Raw genomic sequence first — 16,986 nt, forward strand, 5'->3', positions numbered from 1 at the left:
GCGGGGAGGGGAAGATCTTGCATAAAACACATTTGTACAGATTTACAAAAGCAGTCTGATGTGACAGCCCATAAACAAAAGTTTTCAAGTCTTATCTTTTTCCTTTGTGGTGTTCATTAAAGGAAAACTCGCCAAGGAAATCTTCCTTTTCAACCCACCATTTGCACAGTTCGATAAAGGACCCATGACAAAGTGCTCAGCAACGTGACTGGCAGTGTAGGATACAAGCTTGGACTTTCTCTATTCCAGTGTATTTTGGGGTTCTTGAGGTATGTCCTACCTGAAAAACACTCCAGTTTCTTTCCTCTGTGTTCACCCCTTTGGTCTCTTGAAGTTACTCTGTAAGCTTGATTTTTATTATTTCCCCCCCCCAAAAAAATTATTATTTCATTATGCACATACATTTCCTGGTTTTCTTCCAAAACTTGTAGCTTGGATCAATGCACATATTCTTCACTTGTGTTTTTCAAAAACTGAGGTACATTATCATTTGCTGTACAATGCTGGTTCTAAAAAACATGGGAGGAACAAATATTCAGAGTGTACAAGATTAAGGAAGTATTTCTACAAAGAAGTCGCTTTAGGCCTGACAGTTGGTACCAGTGAAAACAGCTGGGGTAAGAGTCTCTTCTTGCTAATCCACTGAAAACTGAAAACAGCAAGAGTTGAGGAATTCCTGCGCCTTCTGGTGTTTCTCAGAATAACAGTGGGATAATTACACATTACCTTTTCATCACAGTTGTAAATGAAATCTGTAAGAAAATAAATAGTGCAGGGGGAAAAAAAAAAAAAGTATTTCATGAGTTAGCCTTTCTTGTCAAGAAAGAAAAGACATTAATAAAGAATTAAAGTAGATCAGAGAAAATAAAGATTTAGAAGTTAAAGACACAATGAAAGCTTCTCCCATGAAATATCTTAAAAAATTAAAACTCATAATTCCTATCTTCTTTAGAAGAGCCAATGCTACTGAAGATTAGATTCAGACATTAATTTCTGCCACTGATAAGAAACCTGTAACTTCCATTTCTTAATTCCTCCAGTTTTCAAGTCCTGAAGACTGTAAATGGTTTGTTTCTTGGTGTCGGGAAGAACCCTTTGCCCAAGTCCAACCGTTTCCATAGACTAATATAAGAAACGTATCTTTGAATATATTCCTTCTGTAATAATGGTCCTGCAATGTTTTGCTCCCAAAACAGCAGCAATAAAGGACTTCATTATATACTTCAGCTTCTAAATATTAAAATGACAAGCACCATGAGGAAAGTACATACAGGTCTTTGTCCATTTTTGTGAAGCACCCAAATTCCATATTGTTTGTTAGGGTTTAAGGACAAAATGTAATCATTGGTTAACATGACCTAGATTAAGAAAATTAGTAAACCAGTTCTAATCTTGGGTGAAGATGTTTTTTGCTAAGAGTTTCCCTTTTCAAAGGAAAGGGCCAAGTATCTAGATGTTCTTGTTCTCACTTAATAAGCAAAATATTATCAAGGGCTTGCTTTGATCCACCAACCAAATCAAGTATCTCTAAACAACTGTTGAAATAATTGAATTCTCCTCTCCACCCAGTAAAAACACCTTAAGTATTAGGTACTCAGCACTCACATCTAACCCTTCAATACTGCATGTATATCTAATCAAACAAAATGAAATACCAAAATACTAAATAGGTGGCATTAACTTGATCCAAACAGCTTGCACTCAAAGAAGGACTGCAATGAGAGGATAATGTATGGGCTGGCGGTAAAGAAACAAACAAAAAAAAAATCCCTAAACTCTAGTGTGGTGAAACCCAATTTCTGGATTGCCTGCTTGCTTTTCTTCTCTTTTTGCTGTGTTTTCTCAAGTCTTTATAACATTATAATATCATTAGAATTTCTAGATCACAATACATAGAATCCCAAATTAATATCAAAGCAAATCAGATGAAGAATACAATATATAATTAAAGCTAGCAGGTCTGTGGTGACATGAAGAATGAATACATCAAAATATATCCAAATACACAGATAGTGTTTACACTCTTGAAAGCAAGTCAAGTATGACTACTCCACCACTACTCAGGACTAACAGTCCCATTTCTCACAGAGGTCACAGCAGAGGTAGGTACTGAGGAACGATTTGAGGGATAAATAATGACTTTATAAAATAGTTGTGGATGGACTTTTAGCAAAGAATGGCCACATTCCCAAGTCAGCAAGTGCCTACATGGAGCTCAACGTGAACAGAGGATGAAGGAAGACATGGGTAAGGAAGCAAAAGTAGCACTGCAAGCAAGATAAGAAGAAACTGGACTGTGCTAAGATACAAAATAGTGGACCGTTAGCAAATTTTAAAGGTTAAGTTCTCATACACTTACTGTTACTAGTTGCTGTGTGCTGCAGGAATATGTATCAAAGCATAGTATACTGAGCTATTGTATATGTATTCAATCATCATAAAACAAGCTATTGAACATGCACCTACTTATACTACAGCAAACTATTGATGATGTATCCAAATATTACACAGCGAGCTATTGTAAATGCAACCATAGTTGTGGTGTATTACAAGAAAATCTATCCGATTATAATACAGCAAGCTATTGTAAGCCAAGGCAGAGAAACAGTATAGAAAAGATTGATACACTATAAATAAATGGCTTTTGTCTGATCACATTGATCTCTGACTGAGTCCATAATTTTTCTGCGGCAAATAGTTATACAGAAGCTTCCAGATATCTAAATGGTATGAAAAGACAAAACTTTGTTAGCTGCTAATAAATGCTAGCTTTCTGGCTGAAAAACAAAAACCCAAATATTAACTACTTTACTGATTATCAGTTTGCAGCAAGTAAGCAAGAACATTCAAAGTCCAGTCCACTAGTATTTGACTCTCAATATTAGTTAATACATAAGCCTCAAGGATGCCTCAGCAACACCTTTAGAACAATTGAAATTAAAAATATATCACTTACTTCTTGCAATACTTGTCCAAGTGTCTCCCGGCTGTGAATGCGCTTCCTGTTGGAAACCAAAACCACACTTATTTCTGCACAAAGCATTGGGGGATCTTGTAAACATCAATCCTAACCCCACTTCAAAAAAGAGAGGACTGTTATGCTAGGATTTGCTCCACATCCTTTCCCTCATGGAATCTTACTACAATTCTTATGGAATCTACAGCTTCCGATTCAGACCTGTTGTTATTTGCACTGGGAGGAACTATCTGAAATAAGGCCTGCTACTCCTTGCATTTTCTCTAAAACAACCCTGTTTATTAAAAAGCTTAGTGAAACTTCAGCATAAATTCTAACATCCAGATATAGCTGGTAATTCTTTGCTTTAGTGCCATTTTCTCCAGCAGTAGACATCTGTTACTCAGCAACTGATGCAAGAAGATTAACAAAAGCTTCTTTTTTTTAGTCATTCTTCCAATGATCAAAGTGGTAAACAGTGCTTGAAACACAACAGCAATAAAGACTAAAAAAATACATATATCTTCGGTCAAAGAACATGTTACTACAGCTAGTTTCCAGATATCCTGTAATACATACATTAAAAAGACTAGAAACGCAAATAGAAGGCAAGAGATTTTTACCTGTCTATTTTGGTTGCTATGACCACTGTAAAATCGCCTTCTGTATCAGGCAAGTAGGTAGAAGGTATAATTAAATAGCTTCCTGCAGGAAGTCTGCAAAGCTGGCTTACTTCCTGTGAATAGCAATGAGGTACACAGCTAACTAGTGGCTCCAAGTGTAGAAAAGAGGAAGTATGTGGTTTCCAGCTGCTGTTAGGCACCTGCAAAAGAGGAATGAAAACATGGCTATCTTGGCATCTATTTCAGGTCTCACACTGTTAAATTCCTAGTATGCCATGGTATCCTATGTTCCTTATCTACTCCACTCTTCTGTAAGAACTACAGAAGAGAAGGATGGGAAGGCAGTCAGATAATCCAGATGGCAATACTGAGTACATATAAATCATTCCTAGTATGTTTGTAGACAATTTATACAACCCACTACCCACACAGTTCAAAAGCTGCTGTCTAACCTCACTCTCTTGATTTTCACCTCATGGATATGGTGAGCAGACTGCCCCACCTCTTTCTAGTGTTCTTTCCTATCCTAAAGTTTCATAGTAGACTTTCCATGCTCCTAGAAGCATGGAAAATGCCAGTCTTTCTTCACATATTGTATATTTGAAGCTAGATGATCATTCACAGTGCTCAGTTCCAGACTCTCCAGTTAAGCAACACCTTTTTTTGAGCATGTTTCCAAAAAATAAAGCTAGCTTTCCCCACAATATAGCTACCCAACCAGAAGCTTCCCATCCTACGTTTACGCAGTTGAGTACTGGCACATGCATGTAGAATGTGTATTTGTCTACACCAAATGATAGCTTGTTTTCATTCAGATCATCCGTTCAACATATGACAGCCCTTCTGAATTCTAATCTTGTCTGCAGATCCCACATCAACTTGCCAATGGACAAATAAATAGTTATTAGAGATGAAGAAAGTAAGTCTTTATGATGAATCACCAGAAAGTCTGCTCCTCAATCACCAAGACAGAAATTTTTGCAAATCCTCAAAAGAGTTCATAATTTCTAAAACTAATTTAGAACATTGGAAGGATTCAGTGAAGCCAATTGTCTGGTTTACTACACTATGTAACTGGAGTTACTCCATATCCTTCATAGGCAATACTTCACAGGATCAGCCTGTGTTTCTCAAAGAAGTGGCAGGTCCCTTGCAAAGTGCAAAGGGCAGTGAACTGCCCAACAGGCTTACCCCCAAACTTGGCAAATGAGCAATCAAACTGACCAGAAATCTTACCTGGAAAATATGGAAACCTATTGGACAACACTTGCTATCTTGGCAGTGCTGACGGAGGGTAACTTTCACACTGCTTTTTCCTGGTCCTGCAGGAATTGAGAGTGGAAAGCAGGGATTGGTATGGAAGGAGGGGAAGTTCCTGCTGCCTCCGGCACTTTGCCCATTTTTCCAGCATCCATGCAGCTGCACTGTCTCCCATTCACCTGCTGGGAGCTCTTCACAGAGGGTACCATCTGTGGGAGGTGGCTTTAGCTCACTATCAAATACAAGAGAGAAAAGAAACTAAGATGTATAAAACCTGCATGGTTTCACAAAATCTAGTACACCAGTTCACAAAAACTAACTAGTATTACATAAACTTACAGGAATACAATTCCTCCAAACTTTCAGTAGGGAGAAAAAGAGAACTGCACAACTCTAAATTCTTAGATGATTCAGAGAACTCCACAAGAACAACACAGTGAATACAAACCATGCACCAAAACAAGGTAAGGTTTTTGTACATTCATGAAGTAACGTATCTTACATATTTTAACTCAATACCCCTGTGCTATTTTGTCCTATTCAAAAGTGACACAACTGACAATGTCTTCTGGAGTATATCTGAGCAGCTCAGTAAGTCCAAAGATTACACTGCATTCTTTTTTATACCTTCTTTAATCAAAGGAAACTACCATTCTACCTGACTTGATCTCTGTATTGTTAATCCTATTTCAATCCAGCCCAGCAACACTTCATACAGCCATATGAACAAAGCAGTATCATTACCAGTTGTGCAACATTTGAAACCATGTTTCAGCATAACTTGAAACATATTATCTGTTCTTGTTTCCAAGTTTCAAGTTGAGACCATGCAACAGATGTTACAATAGGCTGTTCATTCTAGACTCACATTGAGCAAGCGTTACACATAACAGCAGTATGAGGAATTTTATACCATCACCGAAAGAGCAATATGTTCTACAGATTTCATATGTCCAGAAACTAAATATATTGCCAGTAAGTAATACACAGCTTGCACCCATACAGCAAAATTAGCCTCAATTTTGCAGACCTTTATTTGGTCTAGAACTTGATGCCACCTTGCTTCCAAATTCAAGAGTAAATGATTAATGCATGTTCTGGCTTTGCAGTGTGATTTGCCACCTTCTTTCCAAGGAGATGTGAGCTGATAGTCTGCTACCAGAATATTTAAAAATTTGAGGAGCTTTTAAACATGTTGCCAACAGTATGATTTGCCTCTGCATGTAGCTTACTGCCATTGCTGATATTTTCTGTTGGGTAAGCAAGCAGCGTTAAACAGAAAGAAAAGATTTTCCAAGCCTTTTATAAAAGTCTATTTTGTGTCACAATTTACGAGCTGTGGTCATTATGCCATCCAAGTACCCTGCTGACACTCCATTTGCATTTGAAGCTGTACTGCTCACCAATAACATTGTCATATGTCAGGCAATCTGTTAATGTTTTCCGACATACATGATAACATACTACTCCTCTTTTCTGTCGCTGACTGCAATAATAACAGCTGCTTTTTACTTCCATGGGACATCTTCATTTTTTCCATACATTAAGAAAGAACTTCCACATATTGAGAAACACGTCCTACAGAAACTTCTTCAGTTCTTTTACCAAATACACACTTCCTCAAAACATGAGGTGGCAATTTACAGTCAGGCTGCTACTCATCTGACTCCTGCTGACTGATATTTTAACAAGAGGTTCTAGCAGCTTAATGTAAAATCCAAGGAGATAGAACACTACTTGCATGAATTCAAAGATAAAACACTGTGATTTGGTACTGCGCACAACCCTTCTACACATTTTGAACATTTAAGCTTAGTGCTATACTTCATATATTTATGTCAACAGCTGTAAGAAGTTTTCTGGTTTAAACCTACCTGAGAGAGATCCTTCCTGTTGAAAATACTCGAAGCAAGAAATTCCCTACTGCATCTTTCAGAAAAGTGCTGGGAACAACAAGATAAAACCCAGGCGAGAGGTCACAGCATACATGTACTTCTCTGTCATAGGAATGGCAGACAGTACCTACAACTGGGGGAGCAGAGAGGGTCTTTGGAAGATTAAATCGTTTCTTCTCCACCTAGAATAGATGCATAATGATGTGTAGTGGTTTAGGAAAAATTAGGAGGTTTTTACTAAAACTAAAGACAATCAAGTATTGTTTAAAACATGCATACATTTACAAAAGAAAACAAGTAAGGAACAGAGTATCAGCAGATAAGCTGGACATCAAAGAGCAGTAGGAAGAGTCACTATTCAGGAGGGCTAAATTTACAAAGTGTCATCACATAATCAGCCTGAAATGTCAGGTTAAGTTTTGGCACTAGTGTGGCACAGTCCAAAAACTTCTGCTACTTGGCACTTAGTGATGAGAAGAAAGTACTAGTCCATAAATAGTTTTTACAGACAGTAACTGCATTGAGACATCATTCTAACATAAATCAGAGATGTAAAAGATGTGAACAGCTGAATCATATCACTGCCACCGGAAATGAATTATTTTATTCAGCTGTTTCAGTAATGCTTTAAAACTTCTATTTGCAAAAAGAAAAATGTTGCTGCCATATTACCTTCCAGACATGCAATCCCACAGCCTGGTAATTCTTCCCCTGTATGCCTTCAGTCAAAGATAGATTTTCCCCTGCTAAGTGAGTCAGATTTTTAATTCTTCCAGCCCAGTCAGCATGGTATTTCCTATGTTTCTGCAGCAGAGCAATGCACACCTCGCTCTTTTCACAGACTCTCAGCCAGAACTTAGGGTTGGTAGGGAAGCTGCTGTTGTTACGGCAGCCACCAGCAGACTGGCCTCTCACCCAGGATCCAAAGAGATTCTGAGAGTGATACAGCACTTTCCCTAGCAAAATAAGAAAAACATGGGGCAGACTTCAGACACCAGAGGCTACTTAATTTTTTACAACAGATACATAGCAAAGGTCCCCAAGCCCAAGAAAACATGCTGTTGTAGCCCTTACACTTTCTCCAAGCAGATATTTATAATGGAAATACTGAGAGGCATGAGATTAAGGTCACAGCTGATACTAGCAGATTGATGACATATTTACAAGAAGAAACTGATCCTAGAAATATGAAGTTTATCTCCCATTTCAAAAAATAAAAATTACAAGGCTATCCAGAACAACAGCCTTCTAGATTGAGAACACTAATCTCTCACAAAACTAGAAGTAACCAGATTTCAGAGAAATACCTAAAAATCTTCAAACTCCTCTTTTCCCACTATTCTTCCCAGTAGGAAAGGGAAGGCCTACAGGTCTAAACAAAAGGGAAAGACTGAGAAATTGTGGTATAGTTGCACCCATTTGCAATTCAAATCAGTCTTTCCCAATACATAACATTATTTGCACAAGAAAGATATTTCTCATACCATACCTGTAGAGAGGCTCTGAAGTTGTCCTTCCTCATTTACTGGAAAGCCCATGGTAATCTCATCAAATTCCCTGAAAAATTCCTCTTCATCAACCCAGAATTCTCCCTCTTGGATCTGTGAGAGCAGTTTTGAGGCAACGACTGGATCGAGCTGACTCCATCCTTGACCACTACACATAAGACAAAAGTTAACATCTAGTTCTTTGCCCAATAAAGTTCTAGAACAATGTTATATATATCAACTATCCTATGGAGTATGACAATAAGAAGAGGTTTCTTCATTTCATAGTCAAATTCTTGCACTGAATATTTCTGTATACACCTTGCTAGTCAGCAAGAGGGATAACGGAAAGTATGAATCACAAAGTATCAAAGAAAAGTTAGAAAGAACCTTATGCCAGATTGGATACAGAGCACACTTCTAGGTGAAACAGCTACTTTGCTAACAACAGACAGTACAGTCCAAAGTGAGAGAGCAAAATAAAGATTTTAACAGTTGCTCAAAATAGTGACAAAAAACTAAAGCAAGCTGCACAGGGACTCCTCTGAAAAAAAAATGTTAATGCTGTGCAGTGAACATCAAAAAAAACACCATCTGTGTGAAGCAGTTGGTTATCTCCACGACTCTGCTGGCTAAGTCATGATAAACCAAGAATTTAAACATTCCAATTTTTAGGGCTCATGAAAAGTACTTTCAACATTTTTACTGTTGCACTAACAACAAAGAACAGTTCTGTACTTGAACAAAACAGGGCTTTAAAGCCACACAATGAAACCTATCCTATGAAACCACATGGCAGCTTACTGTTTTGCAAAGAAACTACAAGAGACCAAGTGTATATATAAAACTCTGCCAAAACCAAAATACATCAACTTAAGCCTCAGGTAATGTTACCACATTTTAATGCTGAAAGCCTGCTCCTTGGGTCAAGAATTGCATGTTCTTTTGCACAGTCAAAATATGTTAACTTTTCAAAATAAGTTAGTAGGGTCTGCCCTTTCATTCTTGTTACTTTGCTATGTGAACCGCTAAACATATTTCTGCATTTCTACCTTTTATCTGCTCTTTGTATCCACTCCATACCAGCTTCACCCACCCATATTAATGTCCAGAAATGAGAGCACACAAGAAAAACAAACATATGCATCCTCTCTTCTGCTATATTTTGCTTTATACATACTCCTTTGCTTGTTTTCTGCAACTGAAACAAGACCAAATGCAAAGAGCCAAGTAAAGCCGAGTGGCTACTTTTAAGTCACAGTCACAAGCAAAGATACTTAGATCAATTGCAGAACAACCAAAAAGCACCACAAAATTAGGAGACAAAAAAAACAAAAACAAACAAAAAAAACCAAAACCCACCAACATCTTAAGTTTATCTCTGCAAAAAGTTTTTTTTTTGTTATTTACCAAAACATCAAAACTTATTAAGAAATCTAGATTACCAGAACTAATTAAAATGCCCAGCCTTGGAAGCAATGGGCTGCCTATTAGCAGTATTTGCCTACGCAATACACAGACGCACTTCATGCTTCACTACTTTCACAAATGAATTTCCAAATGAAAATAAACCTACTCACCCCTCACACCAGGGTCCTCTCCAGCACCGCCTCCCCCAAGGGTTTCGTATTCGAAGTAGAAAGATTTCCTTGCCTGACACTTCAGACACATTCAACATGTCTATCACAATAAAGGCATGAAATTCTCCTAGTTCGCTTGCACCTAAAACGGGAAAAAAAAAAAAAAAAGGTATTTGAAAGCAAACAAAAGAACCTGCTCCACATTTTACAATGAATGACATTAAACTATCCTGTGAAAGAAGGCAATTTTGAGACAAAAGGAAGTTGTATAAAAAAAGCATAAAAAAACCCTGAACAGTTCACTATAGTTGTGACTATGTAGAAATAAAATAAATTGAAATTTTAAAGCATATTAACTTACTACTTGATCTCCAACATTTACAAAATTCTCAGTGCTGAAATTTATTGGGATTTCTAAGGTTGTTTTTTAGATAGCATTTCGGGGAGGTATGGGGCATGTTTGTCTTTGAGAAGTGACCATATTAGTATCTAATATAAAAAGCACTTCACAAAAGCACCCTCTATCCTGAGCTCAGTAACATCCTCAAATGTTTATTTATCCAAGACTTACATAAAAACGCACCATAAAACTCATATGGTACTAGAATCAGCACCATGCATTTGCTGGCTGCCTTGTGCTCTGAACCCTGTTCAATAGAGACATTTACTTAAAAAATGTCTATTACCTTGTCTGGAATCGAGGACTGAGCAGCTTATTACACACTGTTCCTTCAGATTCATTAATCTTCTAAACACATCTTTCTCCAAAACCATGCCAGACTTCTCTTTCTCCATATTTCTTCCAGGGCTTTTTAGGGTCCATCTTTCAGCAATTCCGCCAGTCAGATCCACCAAAGCGTCTGCCACCTGTCCTGCCCACAACTGTTCATAAGATCCATGCACTCTAAAAAAATTAAAAATAAAATAAAAAAAAAAATCTACAAACAGAACTAAAGAAACGTAGTTCTTACATACATACAACCCAACTCTGTATCACAATCACGACTGTACCCGGCCTCATATCCCCAAGCAGACAAGAGAAAGCACATACTATTTTATTTATACATCACCTAAAGAATGTGAAAGCCATCAAAAATCCCACTGTTTGATGGGAAGTTTATTATAATTCATTCTATCCTACACAGAAACTGCTATAATTTAGAAGTAGCAGTTACTTGTACCTTATTAACCATGGTCTGTATCACCTGGTGTGATACACTAACTGCATTCTGTATAACATTTTTTTCTCTTCAATTATTCTTTGTTCACTCTGCATAAGCCACCACAGTAGCACTTCATACAACAGCTTAAGTTAATCGAGCGACTACCCTACCTGATGTAGCAGATGCAAAAGACAGCAAAAGAAATCAAGACCATAATAGAATTATAAGATCTCTACAGAAAACAAAGAATACTACTTTTCAAACCTATAGAGAAGCTTTAACTTGCCATTGCCTCTTCACAACTGCTCAACGCTTCTACAGTTGAACTACTTCATACCTAAGGTCTTTTTCTGCCCTCTGCTGGCAACCACTACCTTTTGTCCTCGTTCTCTTGGACATCGATGTCTATCTTACCAGCACACTTAGTGTCCAAATTGTTTTGCTCACCTGAACAGCATTTTGACGGATGTGTCATATAACATGAAATAGCTACATTTTCAAACACATTAATAAGACAAACTTTTCTTCTCAAAATAATAAACTATCATATTAAGTGAGCAATGAAACTCACACAACCAGAGCCTTAACTAGCATAAACTTTTAAATGTTGCTGCTTTCCATTAATACATTTGCACACTTTCTGCTTTCCATTGATCCCTCAACTGTCCTCAACTGCTGTCCTCACTAGCAAAATACTTCCCTTTAATAAATTATATTACCAATGGATAGCAGCTTAATGAACGTCATTTGAATCCCAATAATTCATTGCAGTTCTTACTTTTCATCATAATTCTCTCCCTAACACTATCTTACCTCATATGCAACCAGAATTGTACCTTACAGATCTACAGCTTAAAGAACAACTTCTGCACAGCCCAGTATGGGAAAGCTAGCAGCCATTGTACTTTCTATTGAATAATACATATGTCTATGCCCAAAAGAGTCAGATAAAATAAGTAAGCAGAAGGTATTGTATTGTACCTCCCTTTACTTGCCCAAATAACAGTATTCACATACTTTGCATAAGCTTTTTCCAAGAGTGGAAGCCAAAACAAATCCTCGGTCTGACACTGGGAAAAGCAGAGTTTACCACCAAGGCAAGGCAAACGGTCATCGATGGTCACTTCCACCCAGTGTCCAAACTGCCAAACTCGACAAGTGAAGCAGCCTTGATATGACTCATCTGTCCAGCTGGGCTGACCTGGAGGGATTACCTAGACGGCAAAACCCAAAATGAAGACTAATAATTGTGATCCAGGTTGTTTTTTGGTGGTGGTGGTGGAGGTGTTTTGTTTGTTTGGGGTTTTGTTTTTTGTTTTTGTTGTTCAGGTTTTGTTTGTTGTTTGTTGGTGGGGCTTTTATAAGCAAAGCCAGTTTAAATATACTGAATATCAACCATTTGTAAATAATCACAGGAAAAATACCACATCAAAAACAGTAAAACTGAGCATGACAAAAGTGATACTCACAGAGGCCTGGGATTTGAGAACAATATGCAAATATAAGTTAGGTGAAAAAAAAACACCTTACAAAACATGAAATAAGCATCTTCTCTATACCTTGTTCAGTAGGTATTTACTCTTCTGCAAAACTATACAGGCACACAGGAACCAACAGTCTCCCAATATCCCTTGTTTCACTTGCACATCCTGCAGATTGCTTGAAAATAACCGAGGAGCAGAACAAATGTCCTAAAATCAGAAGATGGGGAATGAAAGTCAAATCCTGCATGATGTTCTAAGGAAGTCTGTGCTTCAGGGAATGGGAGGGCTCCAGAGACATCTCAAAAAATAAGGGAATTGTCTTTTCAGACACAGCCTAAGCAAGCAGTAACAAATTACTGCCTTGTGGCTAATTTACTGGTACTTTGTGTGAGGCAAATCTAGTTCCCACATGAATTTTAGTACACAAATGTCACCAACATGTGCAGCCTTAGCAGAGGCAACAAGAAGTGAAAGACAAGATAATTCATCAGTTCCTTAATGGACATACAAACAACTGTGATAAAACTGATGCCATTCAGATTGAACTGCACATTCCAAGTGTCAAAAATCTCCAAATTAGCATAAGAGAAAAACCTTTCCTAGGGCAAATAGATTACTTGATAGCAAAAGAGGTTAACTCCAAATGCAAAGTCCTGAACACTTAATTCGACCTGAAAATGAGTTTTCCCATGTGTTAAGAGTGAGAGAACAGCAGGAGATGGAAATCAACTGATCAGCCCTCAGGACTAATCAAGGTGCAAGGTACAAAAGCAGAAAGTTGCACACGGGGCTCCACAAAGTAGTTTGTTGGCCATTTCTGTCAGCTCTACCACAGTTCTACTGCTATCCCCAGATGGAGGCAAGGAAAAACAATACCACTAAAACCAACATATGTCTCTTCTCCGTTACATTTTTATATCCTTTTTGTTTTCCCTCCTCACAAAGGAGGTATCATAAACACTTTAAAGGAATGTACTGCAAAAACGCATTCTAAACTTTTTAGCTCTCACATGACCTGCTCTGAAACCCAGCTGCAAGTTTAAAAGCAATACAAGTCATATGACATTATAACCTTAAAAAAGTTTTCTTTCATGTTTTCAAAGAAATCAACAATCACAAAAAAAAAACAAAAACCAGTATCTTTCCAAAAACTCAAAAATCCAGTTATTTGTTTTCAAGACCGCTATGCAATAATTGAAAAATTTGGGAATGACATTTACGCTGTTTTTTTAACTCGGTATGCACATTATTTGCATAATAAAACATAAAATATCTGAATTTCTACTAGTGCCATGAAATCCAAAAGTTCAACAGGATTTAAATCAAACCTACAAACAAGCACCCAGAATTAAACAGTGAAACTCCCGTATCGCCGACACTGACATTCATCAGTTTTATCACTTCTGTATTTCTAAACAATTAAAATACCCAAAACCATTCACTCACTGCTAACCAGCATTTACTACCTTACAGTTCAGTTCTGCTAAAATCACAGTCTTTTATACCATAAAACTCACCTTAGGTCTCAACCAAGAGATCTTGCCTCTGAACTGTGCAAGTGGGGTAGAATAATCAAAAAATAAAGAGGTATCACTGGCTGGAAACGTGGGGTCTGTATAAAGGTCTCTTTTCACAATTAATTGCCTTTTCTCTCCCAGCATTTTCAACACAGTCTTAGGTAGCTTTGCCGGCTATTTCCAAGACTATATTGCCAAGCACCAACCTACAACACAAGTGAGCGTTACTCGGGAATTGTAACTGAGAAACAAAAAGCAAAGACTTATTTAGGAACAAAAAGTCTCTTACTCCTTCCGCGGAGCACCCTGCACCACGCCATTGCCGGTCTCTTTCAGCACCTGATACCACCCTAGAGGTCCCCCGCTCTGCTGGAAAAGAGAAAGGGGGAATCTCTGAGGTGACCTACACCAGAAGCCTTCTTAGTCCAGGCCCCGCACACCCTCCCCACAAGTCCCCCCTCCACCCCCCCCCCTTTCCCTCACACCACCCCTATTAAGGGGCTCTCCACACACACCTCCTCTTCCTCTCGAGACATACCCTCGCCACACACACACACACACACACACACACACGACGACCCCCTTCACCACAACGGGCCTCAACCCGGCCACCGCTGCACACGTATCCCCCTCGTCCAGCGCAGCAACCTCCCCACCACGGGGCGCGCCCCGCCGCCATGCCCGGGGCTGCCGTTACCGCGGCAACGCCGGACACACCGCCGCTCAGCCTCTCGCCCAGCCCGCAGTTAACGGATCGTACCGCTAACCAATGAGAAGGCGGCAGGCGAGCACGTGGTGCATACACCACCAATCCGACGCGGCCTGCGGAGCAGGGGAGGGCAGGTCCCAGCGTGCCCCGCGGCCGGCGGTGGTGGCCGCTAGAAGGAGGTGGCAGGGGTGTTCGGCAGTGCGGGGCCGGCGATTTTGGGCGGTGTTATGCACTCAGGAATAGCTGGAAGAAACTGAACGTTCTCCTCCTCAGAGCAGGAGGAGGAAAGCTTAACGGTCACCTAGCTTAGCTGAACCTTAGGAGGGTGAGGAAAACGAAGCCAAGATTGTGACAAAAACTGCCTGAGAAATTGTGAACCCTCACAAAGTCATTTTCCGACACAACAGCGAAGATCACATATTCATGTAGTTTGTCACTACCTGGATGAGGGCTGGCGCCCTCCTTCTGTGGAGACGGTATGAAACAGTTGGAGTTGGTCAGCCTAGAGAAGAATCCAGAGAGACCTTAGAGCAGCTTTCAGTGCCTAAAGAAGGCCTACAAGAAAGGTGGAGAGGGCCTTTTTACAAGGGCATGTAGGAATAGGACAAGGGGGAATGGCTTTAAACTGAAAGTGGGTAGCTTTAGATTAGATATTGGAAAGAAGCTCTTCACTGTGAGAGTGGTGAGACTAACAGGTTGCCCAGAGAAGCCATGGCTGCCCCATCCCTGGCAGTGTTCAAGGCCAGGCTAGATGGGGGTTTGAGCAACATGGTCTAGAGGGAGGTGTTCCTGCCCATGGCAGGGGCGTTGGAACTGGGTGATCCTTACGGTCTGTTCCAACCCAAACCATTCTGTGATCATTAATAATTGTCCAAGGGCTGAACTGACAAAGGAAATAACATTGCTTTTCATACTTTGATAGCTATTACTGCCTCATCAAATAAAGAAAAAATACATTAAAAAATACTGACTTGCTAGAAACAAACAATGCCAAAGGAAATAAATAAAAAAAAAACAAAAAAAAAAACAAGGCTGCCTTTTTGTTTGTTTGTGGTTTTTGGGGGGTTTTAGGGTGGTTGGTTTTTTTTTTGCATTTGGGCCTTTTACACAAGTATGGTCAAATAAGCAGGTGCTGATCCAACGTGAAAGGACATGATGCTTACAAAAAAAGCTGGTTTTCACACTCACCTATAATGATGGGTTCAAATCTAAGGGTTATGTTACCTGGTCATTGGGCAGGGAGGTTGTTTTAATGAAAGAGATCCACAGAACACACCGGTCTGACTCATTTCTTCCAGAAATGAATGCAGAAATCCTCCTCTCGAACCTCTGCCTTGGAGAAACAAACACAGGTAACTCTAGTAGCTGTCTAACCATGGACTGGCATTCTCGGCCCCTTACTTATGCTTGTTGCACAGACCTAAGGCATACAGCAAATTTAATCAACAAAGACATTTCACATTGGATGTTTCCACCCTTTCAGGAGCAAAGGAAACATTGCCATCAGTAAGAATAAGGACCTCTCTTGTCTACAGCTCATGCAAGAAAGCTGCAGCTGCGCAGGCTGCAACTGAGCTGACACAGGAGGGCTCTGTTCAGGGAGGGAAAAGACAAACAAGGCCTCTGTGTCAGGAACAGTGAGGCTCTCATCTGCATGATTTCACCCTTGCTGTGCTCTTTAGGCAACAGCAGTCACAGGTCACAACTGCATAAATTCCATTAAACGCAAGATTCTAGAAAGCAATATGAATATTGAGCTCTAACTGTAAATACAGTAGATCCAATCTGGAATAGTAAACTAGTTACACATGTAACAGTATTTATTTATGATGTTATTAGAAGTAAAGAGATGGACATTATCTTGGTCTCTATCTGACATGCTTTCCTTGCCTCGCTGCAAAGTTCAAAACTGGCAAATTCATACATTATGCAGCTGGCAATGGGTGGGTTTTTTGTCTATTGACCCCAAACTTCTGGGAGCAAAAGCAGCAGAGAATTTTCTCTGTGGCCTCTTGGCAATCCTGCTGGATTAAACTACTACTGAAGACAAAAACACAGGTCTATTTATACAGTAAATCTTGAAGAGCATATTTTAAGACAAAATGACACTTGCCTTTTTGTTGATGTTTCTCAGTGCACTTTACTTAGGTTCCTCCTATTCCTTGTGAAAGAAGAAAGCAGACTTCCAAGAAGTTGTGTCCATTTACTATGAGAATTTAAACATTTAAAAAGGATTTGCAGCCAGTTAAATAGCTTGTTTCCACATGAATGAAAGCTATTCTTTGACAGAGTAGTTTTTGAGACTTTCATGA

General features: G+C 39.1%; 1 protein-coding gene across 9 annotated transcripts; it reads right to left on the reverse strand.

The window, feature by feature from the left end:
* Positions 1–370: 370 nt before the first annotated feature.
* CAPN10 (calpain 10) lies at positions 371–14,707 on the reverse strand. 9 transcript variants are annotated; one of them, XM_061452311.1, is made up of 14 exons: positions 14,683–14,707; positions 14,255–14,334; positions 13,966–14,171; positions 12,524–12,655; positions 11,946–12,178; positions 10,488–10,705; positions 9,802–9,943; positions 8,224–8,390; positions 7,407–7,690; positions 6,714–6,916; positions 4,816–5,071; positions 3,580–3,779; positions 2,957–3,002; positions 371–752 (listed from the first exon to the last, which is right to left on the reverse strand). In XM_061452311.1, the coding sequence occupies exons 3-14, from the start codon at positions 14,107–14,109 to the stop codon at positions 723–725; spliced, it is 2,055 nt and encodes a 684-aa protein (XP_061308295.1). In that variant the 5' UTR covers positions 14,110–14,171; positions 14,255–14,334; positions 14,683–14,707; the 3' UTR covers positions 371–722. The 9 variants fall into 9 exon arrangements, with proteins under 9 accessions (XP_061308295.1, XP_061308296.1, XP_061308293.1 ...); XM_061452312.1 differs by having other exon boundaries at positions 14,255–14,331; positions 14,683–14,699; XM_061452309.1 differs by lacking the exon at positions 14,683–14,707 and adding an exon at positions 14,614–14,671.
* Positions 14,708–16,986: the final 2,279 nt, after the last annotated feature.

Source organism: Pezoporus flaviventris, unplaced genomic scaffold (genome assembly GCF_033815535.1).
Source record: "Pezoporus flaviventris isolate CSIRO_AGI_PZ_B2104156 unplaced genomic scaffold, CSIRO_AGI_Pfla_v1 ptg000013l, whole genome shotgun sequence".
In the NCBI taxonomy this organism is placed as follows: Eukaryota; Metazoa; Chordata; class Aves; order Psittaciformes; family Psittacidae; genus Pezoporus; species Pezoporus flaviventris.

Excerpts from the sequence above, each read along its gene's own strand:
- CAPN10 (XM_061452311.1), bottom strand. The coding sequence starts at position 14,109 with ATGCTGGGAGAGAAAAGGCAATTAATTGTGAAAAGAGACCTTTATACA. Across the intron at positions 12,179-12,523 it reads GTAAATACCTACTGAACAAG|GTAATCCCTCCAGGTCAGCC; the intron begins GTATAGAGAAGA and ends TTTGCCGTCTAG. Across the intron at positions 6,917-7,406 it reads TGGGATTGCATGTCTGGAAG|GTGGAGAAGAAACGATTTAA; the intron begins GTAATATGGCAG and ends CATCTATTCTAG.